Source organism: Geotrypetes seraphini, chromosome 18 (assembly GCF_902459505.1).
Source record: "Geotrypetes seraphini chromosome 18, aGeoSer1.1, whole genome shotgun sequence".
Taxonomy (NCBI): domain Eukaryota; kingdom Metazoa; phylum Chordata; class Amphibia; order Gymnophiona; family Dermophiidae; genus Geotrypetes; species Geotrypetes seraphini.
The window spans coordinates 26,060,793-26,077,721 of NC_047101.1; the positions used below are offsets into that span (position 1 = coordinate 26,060,793).

General features: G+C 45.2%; 1 protein-coding gene across 4 annotated transcripts in view; it reads right to left on the reverse strand.

Annotated features, from left to right (window-relative positions):
- Positions 1–9,714: 9,714 nt before the first annotated feature.
- Positions 9,715–16,929, reverse strand: part of SLC23A1 (solute carrier family 23 member 1) — a 131,090-nt gene continuing 123,875 nt past the window's right edge. For all 4 annotated transcript variants that reach the window (XM_033927306.1, XM_033927302.1, XM_033927303.1 and 1 more), the window contains one exon: positions 9,715–10,896. In XM_033927306.1, the coding sequence (XP_033783197.1) occupies positions 10,604–10,896 (293 nt within the window). In that variant the 3' untranslated portion in view covers positions 9,715–10,603. The remainder of the gene's footprint in view (positions 10,897–16,929) is intronic.

Sequence of the window (16,929 nt, forward strand, 5' to 3'; positions counted from 1 at the left end):
TTGTTGCAGCATAAAATAGATACTGAATTTTTAAATACTAACTTGCATTCAGTGGCAGATCATATTGAAGCTACTACTGCACACCATTGGTGGGATGCTTTTACCGGATGGAGTGCTACAGCACGAAAGGTGTTTCCCTAGCAACAGCAGCAGATGAATCCAGAGACCAATGGGATAGCTCACATCTACCAGCAGGCGGAGATAGAGAAACTGATTAACGGGTGGTCCTATTGGCTGGCACTCCTCCTGTCTCATCAGTAATCTCTATCTCCCAGCAGGAAAAGGTCGCTATTCAACTAGCTCCTGAATTCTGGCTGTGGCTGGAACTTTATTTTCTCCTGTTGAGGTTTCTCTTCAGTGAGACTGCCATTCTGTTTCTCCTGTTGAGATTTTCTCTTCAGTGAGCTGGCAATGTTATTTCTCCTGTTGAGATTTTTCTCTTCAGTGAGACAGGGGTGTCCGGCTGAACGGTGCCGGCTTTAGAGGTTACACTTGGGCCCCCCCTTGTCCCTGCCTCACCCTCCCTCCATTGCTAGAGGGTCAGACTGGGTCTCAAATTTTTTCTTCTTTCCCTTCTCTGTAAAAAAAAAAAAAAAGAGACCACAGTTGTTACATTCTGCCATGCTTTTGCTGCAAACTGGCTTCAACCGGCCCTAACAACAAGCTGTGAGTATGTCTGGCTTTTACAGTTGTTTAAACTTCAGGTTCTGTTTGGGAGTCTTAGTACTGTGGGTTCGGTCATCATACATTTAAGGTATGGATATTTTATTGAGGCTAAGTTTTATGACTAGAAATCCATGGAGGGAGCCGGGGCTTCCCGCCCTTTACATGCACACGCTTTGTTTCCTTGTTGGTTACAGCGCAGCAGTAGCGATGCGATTTCATGCTCGTACTTGTTCTCTTTGTTGGGTTTCAGTGCAGCAGTAGTCCTGTTTATTCTGAGGCTCTCTTTCATCAGTGTTTGTCACGGCCATGTGCAGCTGATTGTGCAGGTGCCGGTTTATAGCAGTGCGCATGAGATGGGATATGTTTTTTCCGGCGCTGTGGGCCGTTCTTCTGGTTATTCCCCGAGTCTGATTTTCTTTCTATGCAAGCCGCGGCAGGGTAAATTTTGCGGGGCTCGAATCCGACTATGTTTCTAGGAGCGTTGATGCAGCGGCCACGTGTCAGCGAGAATCAGGCGTGCGCACGGGTCTCCGGCGATGGCGGGAGAGCTGCAGCGTTCTGGTAGTTTGTTTCCAGCTGACTTTGGTCAGGGTATGCCGGGGCTTCTCTCCTTTCCGGTTCAGACAAGTTGTATGTGTTTCACCAGCTTTGGGACAAGCTTGGGCAGCTTTATATGTCTATGTCTGTGTTCCTGCTGTACTCCCTTGAAGGAAGCTGCTTGTTTAATTGGACTCTGGGGTTAGCACTCAAGGGGTTTACCAGAGAGACTCTGACCTGTGCTAGGTCACCCAGTCTTGGTTTGTCTCCAGACTGGGGTGACATACAGCAACTCACGACACAGTGAGATCAGCAGTAAGATAGTGCCCTGTATTTCACACAGGTATCTCATTGTCTCTCTTGGGGTCCCTGCAGATTGAGCCTTTGTCTATTGGTGACTGTCCTTGTTTGGGCCTCTGTGCTGAGCTGCATGTGTCTAGTAGTGGCACAGGATATTTATGCCTAAAGGTAGTACAAGCAGTTTCCAAATTCGGGCTGTCTCTATGGGCATAATGACACTGCGCATATTCCTGCGGCCAGGACTCTCTTTCTCTATTTCTGAGGGGGCCTGGACTTCAGATTTCCATGCTTATCACGCTGGTTTCTCCTGTCACCATTTTCTCATGGCACATGCTAGACGGGCCCCCCAACCAGACAGAAAAGGCTGTTCAGCTCCTTTTAACCAGGAGCCAGTTACCTATTCTATCAAACCCATGGAGGATCACGCACTATGTGGCTGTTAGCCTCATCCCTGAAGCTCTCATTAACGATGTGAGCTTTGTCTGATACCTGTAAGGATGCTGTTGTTTTCCACGGGGCGGTAGATGCAGCATCTTGATTGAGTCTAGTACGTATTCACTTTAAAGGACATACGTATTTCGCTCATGTTGCATGGGGTTAGTACTGTTTTCATGGTTCCAGTATATTCCTCTTTACATTGTGAACCTTGATTTTACCTAGGAGAATCTTCTTGCAGATCCTACAGTCTTATTCTGCCATTCCCTGACCTTCTGCACTTCATTCTGAGGGGACCTTGACTTCTTCCAATGACTCTTCAGGCTTTCTCATGAGGGAGAAGACACTATAATGTCAGGTCCGAGGGCTGTGAAGATTTTTCAGGATGCTTGCATCTTTGCATTCTCCTCAGGTTTTCCAGTTCGTTCTTGGAGTCTCTATGTTTTGTGTTTCCCTTTTCAGTGTTACTGGTCCTCAGGACGGTTCTTGTAGTTCTTCGGGAACTAAGGGATGTTGTTCCACTTACCGCATAGTGCCCGAGATAGGGGGCATTGGGCAGGCTGGATCCCATTCTGCTGAATTAGTTTCTCGGGGTTACACATTTCTGCAGACAACCTGGGAGTATATTTACATTTTCTCTATGGACTCCGAATCGGCACTTGGTTTGCCTGCCTCTCTTGGAGCGGCGCTTTCGGTTTTGGCACATGCCATTTTGCCTACCCGTTTTAGGTGATGTGGGCGGTGGTACCGTTTTGGCGCTACCAGGCGATTCATCTAATTTCTTCTTGACTGCCTGCTTGATTCGGACGACTTCCAGTCGGGCCATTTGACTGACATGAAAAGGGTGATATCTTTTCCTCAGTTCTTTACACGTGCATCTTTGAATTTGCACAGCACTCTTTTCTCCTGTACTATTTATAGGTATATCGGGGTGATGTTTTTATTCATATAGGAGAGACATGTGTTTCTTTCCGGAGACTTGGGCGTGGGGTCTCGGTCTCAGATTGGTATTCTTCTATATTTGTTTAGTTATCCTTATGTTAACATTTCTTAATTGTGGATTTACCTATTGTGTATACAAACGAACACTCTCTCCCTCTATTCGGATGACTTCTTATTCGGAGGTGCAGACTTGAGGATCCAGGGGTGGACTGTTATACCTATGGTCAGGGGGGAACTGAAATCTGACATTCTGACCTCCTTGACCTGAGTGTTGCCCAAACAATATCAAAGGAACTGGCCAGGGGGGTAACTGAAACTCAGCATACTATTGACATGAATCCACAAGTCTGCTTATCTGACATTCTGACCTCCTTGACCTAAGTGTTGCCCAAACAACATCAAAGGAACTGGCCAGGGGGGTAACTGAAACTCAGCAGACTATTGACATGAATCCACAAGTCTGCTTATCTGACATTCTGACCTCCTTGACCTGAGTGTTGCCCAAACAACATCAAAGGGACAGTGAAACCGGTTTCTGCAACAAGTATCTGCTATCTTGACCTCTTTGACCTGGGGGATGCCCAAACAATATCAAAAGACCAGGACCGGGTGTGCCTGACTCGTAATAAAGGACGCTGGTTACTGCAGGACCAGCTGTTGTTTTTATGAACTCAGCAGCTTTCACCCTATATATAAAAGACGGGACTCTGCCCCTAACAGAAGAATCCATTTTCGTTGCAACCAAGGGACAGCCCGTGTCGACCCTCCTATCAATTGCAAGGATTCCCGATTGTGAAGGATGGTGTGGCTCAGAATCACGGTGATGTTATTCTATTTTTATGTTCATCTATATATGTAATAAAGTGTTATTGTTTATGCTTTATATTGTCTGTGTGCTTTTCTGAGTGTCACTGATCATCCCATCTGGCAGAAATAAGTGGCGGAACACTCTTCTACTGCAGATAAGTGCCGTTTTTTGCATTTCTGACTTATCAGCAGCTTTTATCTATGTAATATCAGTTGAGCATTTGCACTTTATCTTCTTTCTTGTGCAATATATTTTTTAGCTATGGCAGTCAGCACTTTAATTTGTAGCACTCTAGCACCTTAACCCTGCTCCTATAGATGCAGATTAGTCATTTTTCTCTTCTGCACGTTATTAATGCCATTATTTAATGGTTAATACTATAAAGGAAGTTTCATTCCACAATTGTTTAACTAAAATAAAAATATAAATAAATAACAAAAAATTAATTAGAATACACACATTTAATGGTGAAGTGGAGGTTTTTTGATCGATGAAAGAAATTATACACCACGTATATGTTCCCTAAGTGGTGAATCTGAGACCTTTTCCTCCACTGAGGTATATCTTTTACCTTTAGGTGGACCAGCTTTTTATCCTGATCCTCACTTATGATCTCCTCGGGTTCTGGAATATTGGATGTGTCCTCTCTCGTGAAGACTGACAAGAAGAACTTGTTTAACCTTTCAGTTATCTCTTTTTCCTCCTTTACCACTCCCTTCCTGTCTCCATCATCCAATGGTCCCACTTCCTCCCTGGCCGGTTGCTTCCCCTTCACGTACCTGAAGAATGGTTTGAAGTTTCTTGCTTCCCCCGCCAGTCTCTCTTCATATTCCTTTTTTGCTTTCCTAACCACTCGGTGACATTCCTTTTGGTGTCTTTTGTGCTCCTTCTGGTTGTCCTTGATTTGGTCCTTTTTCCATTTTCTGAACGATGTTTTCTTGTCACTTATTTACTTTTTCACTGCATTTGTTATCCACACCGGGTTTTTTGTTCGATTCTTTTTGCACCCTTTCCTAAACCTGGGGACGTACAGGTTCTGTGCTTTGTGCACCGTGTCCTTGAGTAGGGACCAGGCTTTTTCTACGGTCTCCATCTTCCCTGAGCTGCTGCTGCTGAGTTTCTTTCCCACCATTTTCCTCATGGCCTCGTAATTCCCTTTTCTGAAATTGAGTGCTGTCATGGTTCTCCAACGATATCTGACTTGCCTCGAGTGGTGGAAATAACCCTTCCTCCGGGGTTTCCACGCTTCTCAGGGAGCTTGTTATCCGGGGCTGCGAGGGCGGTGCTCGGATGTCGGGGCTAAGAGTTGTGTCCAGCCCAGGGAGAACTGCTGCAGACCCGCCCATATGCAGCGTCTCCTGCGGGCTGCTCACCGACATTCCAGGTAATTTTTCATGTGCCTCAGGATTTCTTCAATAGTACCGACAGGGACTCCTCCGGTTCGCCGTGAGGCAGTAGCGGTGCTCCGCCCGCGGCGCTTCGGCATTGCAGGTAGGAGAGATAAAAATTCCTCATTACCCATAGAAATTCTTCAATTAATCGGACAAACTCCCAAGGCGTCTACTCAGCCAAACAAGCTCACGGCCATTTTGGATCCACTCAGCTGATATGCACTATTTTTATTAGTTAATTGTTATTATTTTCCAATGCTCAATATGACTTTCTTTTTTAAGGTTTGACACTTAGGTAGTGTTCCAGTAGCATTTAAGCCACCCTTGAAAAAAAAGTAATGCAGATCCTCTTATTCTGAACTAGTGTTTAAGCCCGTTACATTAACGGGTGCTAGAATATATGGCTGGCTGTCTTTATTTATGTCTCTCTCCCTGCTCCTGTCTCTTTCTTCCTTTCTTTCTGTCTCTCTCCCTCCTGCAATTTTTTTCTCTCTCTCCCTGGCACCCTTTGTCTGTCTGTCTTTCTTTGTCTCTCTCTGGTCCCCTGTCTGTCTTTATTTCTGTCTGTCTCTCTCCCTAGCCTCCTTTGTCTGTCTGTATTTCTTTCTGTCTCTCCCCCCCCCCCCCCCACTTTCCTTTGCAGAAGCAGCAGTGATATTTCCCTTCCCCTCCAGATCCCTGTGAAGTAGTAGCAGCATTTTCCCCCACCCACCCCCATTCCCTTCTCTTCCCCCACCCACCCCCCATTCCCTTCTCTTCCCCCCACCACTTTCCTTTGCAGAAGCAGCAGTGATATTTCCCTTCCCCTCCAGATCCCTGTGAAGTAGTAGCAGCATTTTATCCCACCCCCATTCCCTTCTCTCCCCTCCCCACTTTCCTTTGCAGAAGCAGCAGTGATATTTCCCTTCCCCTCCAGATCCCTGTGAAGTAGTAGCAGCATTTTTCCCCACCCACCCCCCATTCCCTTCTCTCCCCCCCACCACCACTTTCCTTTGTAGAAGCAGCAGCGGTATTTCCCTTCCCCTCCAGGTCCCTGTGAAGTAGTAGCAGCACGTGCTACCATGTGGAGAGCGGCCTGCGAGGTTCGTTACAGCCGGCCGCGAACCTCAGCAGGCCGCTTTGAACAGGAGCGATAGCGGTTGTTGCGGGAAGGGGGGGAAGTCGGCGACGTGCTGTGAACAGGAGCGGCAGCGGCGGCAGGACCATGAGCCCTCCTACCGCCATCCGCCGCCAGCGCCGCTCTGTCGCCCGATGCACCTAACTGGCGCATACGCCTCAAGCCGCAGCCACGGACGGACACAGGCACAGTGGCGGCTGCTGACGGCCAAGGTAGGCTGGGAAGAAGGCTGGGGACTCACGCATGCGCACTCATGCGGCCACGGAACTACAGATCATGGAAGCACACAAATAGGAGTGCGCATGCGCGAGTTAGCCTTTTATTATATAGGATTACTACTGGCCAGTATCAAACCTTCCATTTCTTTCAAAACTACCGTACTTGAGAGAGTGTTAGTCAACCAACTTCAAACTCATGTTGAATCAGTTAATGATAAGGTGGTATATCAAATTTTTAATAAACTTGTATCCGTTCTACGCCACTCAGGATTTTGTAGACTTCAATCATATCTCCCCTCAGCCGTCTCTTTTCCAAGCTGAAGAGCCCTAACCTTTTTAGTCTTTCCTCATACGAGAGGAGTTCCATCCCCTTTATCATCTTTGTCGCTCTTCTTTGAACCTTTTCAAATGCCATTATATCTTTCTTGAGATAAGGGAATATCAATATGATTGTGTTTTAGAGTAACCTATGCAGTGGGATGTGGTTACTAATTTGCATATAAAGCTGAAGTTCTTTAAGCTTGCCTTTTTGTCTTTCCAGGGAAGCCATGGTGATACTGAAAGCTCTCTACTACTAGCAAGTCATGCTCTCCTATTGAGTTTCTTTTGTTTAATGTCTTTTGAAGCTGCTAATGGGAAGTTTGGTTTGGGTCCACCCCAATCTCTGTAGACTAAGCTCCACTAGTTAGTGGAGTTCTCTGTTTATTTCTTGCTTGTGAAGGTTGTTCCTATCTCCTGAGATCTCCCTGGGGAGATTCTTATTACAATAATAATAATAATTTTATTCTTATATACTGCCATATTGAAAAAGTTCTAGGCTGTTCACAACAAGGTGAGCTAATACATACGATACTGATAAAATACAAATTAGAATACTGGACTTAAAAACAGATAAAGACAGAAAACATTTACAATATAATGCAGAAAAGAAAACAACAGTTTAAAATTGGGGAAGCATTGTTGACAGTTTAAAAAGAACTGTTAAATGCCAGCCAGACAGGCAATAAAATACTGGCATGGCAGGGAAAGAAGTTAATACATAGAACAGATAAAATACATCAAGTTGAATATAGGGAACTTGATTGAAAATATGAAACAGAATGCATTAAGATACCAGCCTATCAAAGAGTTGAGTCTTTAACAATTTTTTAAAAATCAAGATAGGAAGAGACCTCTAACATAATTTTTCCAAGCCATACATTCAATTTAGCGGCTTGAAACGAGAGGGTTCTCTCAAGGAACTTCTTATAACGACAGGATTTTATGAAGGAATATGAAAACAAGTGCACTCTATGTGTGGTCTTTTTGGCGTGACTCAAAGAAAAATGACACACAAGATAACCTGGTAACAAACCCGAAACTGATTTATAACAAATACAAGAAAATTTATAACAAATACAAGAAAATTTGAACAGAATTTGACTCTATAGACAACCAATGGAGTTTCAAATAAAAAGGAGTGATATGCTCCCATTTTTTTTAACCAAAAATGAGGCGAACGGCAGTATTCTGAATCATTCTCAATTTTTTTTTTAAATTTCTTGTAAGCACCTAGGTATATAATGTTACAGTAATCAAGAATACTTAAGATAGAAGAAGACTGTACCAATAAACGAAAGGAAGTTTTGTCGAAATACTTCTTAATGGTATGAAGCTTCCAAAGCACAGAGATACATTTCTTAAACAATAAATCCGTATGTTGTTTCAATACATACTCTTCCCTAGCTGGAGATATGAAGGAAGCCTTCCCAGCCTCCTCTAAAGCAGAGGCCTACTGTATCTTAATTTCTCTGCCAAAGACCCATTAAATTCTCTGCTTTATGTGACTTGCTCTCTAAACTTACACATGAGAGAGAGCCTGGTAGCAACACATGTAATAACAGAAATCATCTAATACAGGGGTGCCCAACGCGTCGATCGCAATCGACCAGTAGCTCAGGAAGGCAACACGAGTCGATCGCGGAGCCCATCCTGGGCTCTGTGATAGACTCGTGTTGCCGTCCTGATCTACGGGCCGATCAGCCTTTCTCTCCAGTGTTCTCCCTAGGGCCTTTTAGCTGGGCGGTCCGCCCAGGTGTCATCTGCCGCTGCTGAACATTAAACCCCCCCAAAAAAACCGGCTTGGAGATTTCAGTCCGTAGCAACTTATGCTCCGGGCTCTAACGTGTGCGTGCTGGCTTCTCTTCTCTTCGAAACTGGAAGTTATGTACGGGGGGGGGGGGGGTGTTGAAGGGAAGCCGGTACGCACATGTTGAGAGCCCTGAAGCAAGCGTTCGCTACGGGCTAATGCGGGAGACAGGTTAGTGAAGCATTTGTTCTTCTTCCTGCCGGGTCCTGCCTACTTTCTGTTTCCGCGAAGGCAGGACCCGGCAGCATTTCCCCCAATAGGTTGATCACGATCTTGGGCTGATCAGCCTTCCTCTTCCCGACGGCAGAATTGACGTCGGGGAGAGGGATGCTGGTTGGCCTGTTATTAGTGGCGTTTGGGTCCTGGTCACCGATGGTAATGGAAGTGGCAGTGGCTTGGGGGAGGGCAAGGAGAAAGAAAGAAAAAGGGCAGGCAGGGAGACAGAAGGAAAGAAGAGAAACAGAAAAAAATGAAAGGGAGGCAGAGAGAAAGAAAGGTCAGGGAAGAGGAAGGAAAAGTTGGGGGAAGGAATGAGGTCTGGAGGAGAGGAAGCATACAGGCTAAAAGAAGGGACGAAAGATTGTATGCACAGTCAGAAGAAGAAAGTATAACCAGAGACTCATGAAATCACCAGACAAGGTAGGGAAAATGATTTTATTTTAAATTTAGTGATCAAAATGTGTCTGAATTTATATCTGCTGTCTATATTTTACACTAAGGTCCCCTTTTACTAAACCGCAATAGAGGTTTTTAGCGCAGGGAGCCTATGAGTGTCGAGAGCAGCGCTGGGCATTCAGAGAAGCTCCCTGCGCTAAAAACTGCTATCGTGGTTTAGTAAAAAGGGAGGGGGGTATATTTGTCTATTTTTGTATGGTTGTTAATGAGGTGATAGTGCATAGAGTCATCTGCTTTGACCTCTTTGAAAAACCCTGGAATAGGAATGATGATTAACATTTTCTATGCATACAGTGTGCTTTGTGTTTTTTTTAAATTTTATTGTTGGTAGATCATTTTGACTTAGTCATTTAAAAAGTAGCTCGCAAGCCCAAAAAGTGTGGGCACCCCTGATCTAATACCATATCTCTATATAGACCTGTCTAAGCAAATTTCACCATATAGAAGAATGGGTTGTTTAACCGATATCAAATAAAAAGGAAGCACTTGTCTTTCATTTTATAAATTTCTTTATTACAAGACAGAAATGTCACAGTAGAATGAAAATGGTAACAGGAAAAACCCCAATTAGTGCTAGGCACAGACTAAACCATTATTTTGGTGTCTCAACATTTTCAAAAGAACATACTACTAATGTTCAAATGTGGATATCAGACTGCTTACATGTTTACAATTACCAGCATTAGTTTAATTATTTTCAGTTAAGATTATTATAGTTCTTTTCTAAGAGTCTGACTACTACAAAATGAAATGAAATTAAGTACTGTTTTGATAGTTTTTTTAATGGGCTAAATTTGATTTTTATGCCTGGATAATGCCACTGAAAGTCATTACAGAGCATCCCAATGCAGTGGTGGTTGCAGCTAGTGCAGAGCTGGAAAATAACAATATTCAGTGCCAAAATCCGGATAACTATCCTAATAACTCAAAATAACAAAAAGGTTATTCAGCCCTGATAGCAACTAGAGCAAAATGTGTTTAAATGCCCTTACATTTAAAATCTCCTCTAGTCTATTCTCATTTCTAATTTTGGTTTTCCTATTGAGAAGTACAATCAAGCATTACGGAGGGAAGTAAAATGCTAAAAATGGAGCAAAATGACTGGTCCCATCATGATACATATCAGCTTTTTTGTGTGACTTAGGGCTCCTTTTACTTAGGTGTGCTAGTGTTTTTAGCACGCATTAACTGAAAAATACTAACCCAAGCTCTATGGAGGCATTAGCGTTTAACATGTGCAGTACTGTATCACGTGCTAAGCGTGCGCTAAAACCGCTAGCGCACCTTAGTAAAAGGAGCCCTTACAGTTAAATTTTTTCAATCAGAGTAAGTAGCTGATGCTGCATTTCTTGGTCACTGGCTACTCTTTTTCATTTTGTTGCAGCATCACACCCTGGTGGTGCATATGACAATGTTTTCTTGATTTTCCTGCACATTATTAGTTGCATGGTTGTTGCAGTTGTTTTGCATGATGTTGTTAATGATGACATTTTCTTTGCTTTTCCTCTGAATGTGATACCCAGTGAATACTGGGCAAATGGGTATATACTTGAAACCCTGGAATTTTTTAACCAGATTCATTCCAAATGGAAAATCATAGCTGTGGATATCCTGACACATGTCCCTGTCAGCATGTGCTCCTGCCTTCCACTGCACTAAACCACGTTCTTCAGGAGTGCCTGCAGACAACCACAAAAAGAGATTAACAAGCAAGGAAAAATACAAGGTACATAAGAATCTAAGATTTACTGCTGCTGGGTCAGACCAGTGGTCCATCGTGCCCAGCAGTCCGCTCACACGGCAGCCCTTGGTCAAAGACCAGTGCTCTCCTTGAGTCTAGCCTTACCTGCATATGTTCTGGTCAAGCAGGAACTTATCTAACTTTTTCTTGAATCCCTGAAGGGTGCTTTCTCCTATAACAACCTCTGGAAGAGCGTTCCAGATTTCTACCACTCTCTCTATGAAGAAGAACTTCCATACGTTTGTACAGAGTCTATCCTCTTTTAACTTTAGAGAGTGCCCTTTCGTTCTCTCCACCTTGGAGAGGGTGAACAATCTCTCTTTCTCTACAAAGTCAATTCCCTTCAATATCTTGAATGTTTCAATCATGTCCCCTCTCAGTCTCCTCTTTTCAAGGGAGAAGAGACTCAGTTTCTCTAGCCTCTCATTGTACGGCAACTCCTCCATTCCCTTAACCATTTTAGTCGTTCTTCTAGTTTAAATGCCTAGAAACATATTGTCTAAATTTCTCTGCAAGGTTCTTCTCCCCCACCCCTAGTCTGGCATCTCTGTCTTCTCCCCACTCTCTCTTCCCCATTTCCCAGCGTCTTCTCCCCACTCTCTCTTCCCCATTTCTCAACGTCTTCTCCCCTAGTTCCCTTCAGGCTGCTTCCGCGTCTTCTCCTCTCCATCCCCCCACCCCCAGCACCCTTCGCCCTCTCGTTCTTTCCACCTTGGAGAGGGTGAACAATCTCTCTTTCTCTACGAAGTCCATTCCCTTCAATATCTTGAATGTTTCGATCATGTCCCCTCTCAGTCTCCTCTTTTCAAGAGAGAAGAGGCCCAGTTTCTCTAGCCTCTCATTGTAAGGCAACTCCTCCATTCCCTTAACCATTTTTGTTGCTCTTCTCTGGACCCTTTCGAGTAATAATAATAACTTTATTTTTGTATATTGCAAATACCACAAGCAGTTCAGAGTGGTTTACAGAGGAAGAGACTGTACACAGACAGTGATGTCACAAAAAATATTTTCAAATTACATTGGTAAGTCGGGAGGGTTAGGTATATCTGGAAGAATAACATGGATACAACAAGTATTTCGGAGGTACAACAAGGCCGGAAGGAGTCAAAGAAATTTATCGAAAAGATAGATTTTAATTGCTTTCCTAAAGGAATGGTAAGAGGTATTAGAGATGAGGGTGGTTAGGCATTTATTCCATTTGCTTGCTTGGAATGACAGTGTTCCATCGAGGAATCTCTTGTAGGTACAGCCCTTCAGGGAGGGGAAGACAAATAGGTAGGCATTGCATGTGCGAGTGGTGCTTGGAAATACAAAGTGGTGTGACATGTAGATTAGGGATAAGCCCGTTATGGTTTTGAAGCAAAGGCAGGCAAACTTGAAGATGACCCTTGCCTCCATTGGCAACCAGTGAAGTTTTCTGTAGAACGGGCTTACATGATCTGACTTTTTGAGGCCATAAATGAGGCGGACGGCAGTATTCTGGATGATTCCCAGGCGTTTGATGGTCTTAAAGGATCCCAGGTATACAAAATTGCTTAAGATTAGAGATTGTACCAGCAAGCGAAAGGAGTAGTACTATGTCCTTTTTCATGTACGGTGACCAGTGTTGGACGCAGTATTCCAGGTGGTGGCGCACCATGGCCAGGTACAACGGCTTAATAGAACCATTTTAAGGTCCCATGAAGGGAAAGGTGGCTTGATCAGTGGCTGAATTCAAACAGCCCTCTTCAGAAATCTAGCGATGTCTGGGTGTGACGCCAATGAAAGCGAACGATTTTGGGCCCTGAAACAAGAAAGCCCAGTGACCTGAAACTGAAGGGAAGCTATGATGAGGCCCTTGTTCAGATCCTCCTGGAGGAAGACTAGTACCATAGACACTAGAGCCGAATACGATTCCACACTTTCATGGTCACATCAATATTGGAAAGTCTTCTAAGTCTTAGTATAAGCCGAGACAGTAGTTGACTTGGACTTGAGAAGAGTAGCAATGACCATATCTGAATATGCTTTGCGTTCTAGTGCTTCGTGCTCAATAGCCATGCCGTAAGAGCACAGCAATACAGATCCTCTAGACCAGAGGTCTCAAACTCAAACACTTTGCAGGGCCACATTTTGGATTTGTAGGTACTTGGAGGGCCTCAGAAAAAAAACAGTTAATATCTTACTAAAGAAATGACAATTTTGCATGAGGCAAAACTCTTTATAGTTTATAATTCTTTCCTTTTGGCTAAGTCTTAATACTAATATTGTCATTTATAGCTAATGAGACATATGATCAAGAAACAGTTTTATTTTACTTTTGTGATTATGATAGACATACTGAGGGCCTCAAAATAGTACCTGGCGGGCCGCATGTGGGCCCCGGGCTGCAAGACTGAGACCACTGCACTAGACAGACTGGACCATGAGACAGAAATCAAACCCGTCCCCGCCCGTCCCTGGTAGAATCAAACCCGTACCCGCTGGAATCAAATCCATCCCCACCCATCCCTATATAAACTTCAGAAGTAGTTGAATATTGAATATTGTGTACAATTCTGGAGACCACATTACCAAAAAGATGTGCTGAGAATTGAGTCGGTTCAACGGATGGCCACCAGAATGGTCACGGGGCTCAAGGATCTCCCGTATGAAGAAAGGCTGAATAAATTGCAGCTTTACTCACTCGAGGAACGAAGAGAAAGAGGAGACATGATCGAGACGTATAAATATATCATGGGCCGTATCGAGGTGGAAGATGATATCTTCTTCCTTAAAGGACCCTCGGCCACAAGAGGGCATCCACTGAAAATCAAGGGAGGGAAATTTCATGGAGACTCCAGGAAGTATTTCTTCACCGAAAGGGTGGTCGATCGTTGGAATTAACTTCCATTACAGGTGATTGAGGCCAGCAGTGTGCTAGATTTTAAAAGTAAATGGGATATACATTTGGGATCTCTAGGAGGGTAAAGCCAGGGGGGGGGGTGTCATTAGTGTGGGCAGGGGTGGGTGGGTCATTAGAGTGGGCAGGGGGGGTCATTAGAGTGGGCAGACTTGATGGGCTATGGCCCTTTTCTGCAGTCTTTTTCTATGTTAGTTATTTCATTTATTACTGAATTAAATGATCTGGTAGAGACCCATTTACAAATAAGCAAAGACACTTTAATTCATTTGGAAATATTAATTGAGAAGAATACATACTTTGTAAATGGGTTTCTATCAGGACCTCTAATGTAAATATAAATATTCAGCTCATGAGGACCCTCAAGCTGTCAGCTGAGGACTTCCTCTGTAGATGGCCGAGGGTCCCTTTTGCCAAGCTTGGTAGGCAGCAGTAGCATCCGAGTCACAGATGTTGGCACCTCAGTGGCTCATGGATGCTGCCAGCAACTGCTGCACTTGGTGGAGGGGAGTTCTGGATGTCTCTAGAGGAGGTTCTCTGCTGGCAGTGCTTGGGGATCCCCACCAGCCACATCAAGGGTCAACAAGTACTTCAACACTCTAGAAATAAAACCAGAAATGCATTTCCTTTTCTTTTGAACACAATACAAAGACATCTGCTATATACATTTCCCAAAGCTAACATATTTTAGTCAATAAATTCCGTTTTTTACCTTTGTTGTATGGAAACTTATTTTTCCATCAAGTTGGTCCCAATTTCTTTTTTCCGCTTTCCCATCTTCTGTAAATTCTTCTGTTGCTGTCCATTGGTTCCCTTCTACCACGGTCCAGCATTTATCCCTTTCTCATCTTTCGCCCCTGTCCACCAGCCCCATGCCCAACATTTCTCCTTCTGTTCTATCACCCCTCTCAAGCACCATGCCACATCTCTCCCTCCATTCCCTTCACCACCATGTCAAACATTCCTCCCTCTTACATCCCTTTCAATGTGTCCCACTGTTCCCTTTCTACCCTTTCATCTTTCTCTTCCCTATCATCTGTTCTCACTCCCTCCCTATGACCAAAAATTCTCCTCTTTCTTCCATTCCCCGTGTGTACACAACCATCTCTCTTTCCTGCTTACTGACACTCCCACTTCTCCCTTTCTATTCCCTCCCCCACTTCAGCATCTCTTTCCCTCCCTTCCTCCATCCTCTCTCCCAAGTTCACGCGTTCTGTGTCCAAAAACGCACTCCCTCCCACCCCTTCATTCGAGTACAGATAACAGCAGAAGTTGGAGGCAGCTCGAGCAGAGAGGCTCGTCTTCTTTTCCTGCCTGCAGCATGCCATATGTAGCCGACCCGGAAGTCTTCCCCCGAAGTCGGAGCTGACATTGGAGGGAAGGCTTCGCATCAGTCTGGCGGTGGCTGAGGTGTCAGTTGGGAGGGGGGGAGAGATACTGGATGTAGGAGGTGAGAGGAGACAGACTGTAGATAGAAAGGGGGAGGGATCAGACACTGGATGAAAGGGGAAAGATAACAGGCAAGCTGGAATGCCTGGGGAGAGAGAAAAAGACAGATGATGGATGTAAAGAAAAGGGGAAGGGAGGAGAAGGGGAGGATGTGGATGAAAGGGAGGAAAGTGAAAGATGGAGCAGACACTGATTAGAAAGGAGAGAAAGAGAAATGAAGCAGATGCTGGGCTGAAAGGGGGGAGAAAAAAGCAGATGCTGGATGGAAGGAGAAGAGAGGAGACAAATCAGATGCTGGGCAGAAGCAGGAGAGAGAGGGGCAGATGCTGGATGGAAAGAGGGGGAGGGGGTAGATGCTGGATGGAAAGGACAAAGAGAGATACGGCAGATGCTGGATGGAAATGGAGGAGAGGGAAGATGCTAGAGAGAAAAGAGAGAGAAAGGACAAATGTTGGATAGAAGAGGAGCAGAGAGAGAGGGGAAAATGCTGAATGATAGGAGAGAAAGATGATAGAATTACTGACAGACTAGGAAATAAGAAGTGGAATAAGAGAGCCAGAGTGAAGGAAAGAAATGGCAAGCTATAGGTAGACAGAGCAGACCATGGGGCTTCAGACCCATAGGGGACAGAGCAGACCAAGCTCACGGGGCTTCAGAAAGCTGAATCATTCTGGTAGCGGCAGAGCAACTTTCATCCTCGCTTGCTGCAGTCCAAGATTCCAGGTCTCAGCTCCTCGCTGGGTTTTCGCAGCTTCAGCTCAGCAGCCCTTGGCATCCACCGATCCCCGCTCAGCTCTGAGCCACAGATCGCAGCTCATGCAGCAGAACCAGGCCCTGCACGCGACCGGCAAAGTTAACTTAGCTCATTTCAGGTTTGTCCGGGGGGGGGGGGGAAGAGGAGGACTGTCTGCCCGCTCTAGCCTGCACATGACACCTCCCCACGAATCAGCAGCAACAGTCTCTGTCATGTAGGCATGGAGCTTAGCACATAGGCACACAGAGTCTGTGTGCCTATGTGCTGAACTCACTTCCTATGTGACAGAGACTGTTGCTGATGATTCGTCAGGACTCTGGAGCTCAGCTCGGCACCGGACCCAGACCGTAAATTAGATAGGCCTCGGGATAGGAACCCCAGGTCCATCCCTGTGGGAGTACCGTCAGCCTTGGAGGGGTCCCCGTGGGAGTCCCGTTGACCTAGGGGGATCTCCGCGGGATTCCTGTGATCCCCGTTCCTGTGCAGACCTCTAATCTACGTACCATGGCCTGCAAGGCCAATCTGGAGCCACAAGAATGACTCTGCTCTGATTGGCTGTGATCTGCTGAATGGCTCAGCCTATCATGGGCCAGGGAGGAAAAACGTACCACAGAATTCCCTGAGGCCACAGCTGGACTAGAGAACATAAGAACATAAGCAGTGCCTCCGCCGGGTCAGACCATAGGTCCATCATGCCCAGCAGTCCGCTCCCGCGGCGGCCCAAACCTGTCTGAATCACCAGAAGGGGCCCCCTTGCCACCTTGGTTTCCCATTGAAGTCCTATCTTTCCATCGAAGTCCTAACCCTCCGGTCTTGCACATGCATGACCTGGTCGGGTTTCTATACTTATTTCCTGGATACTTCTCTCAATATCCCACGATCCCTTT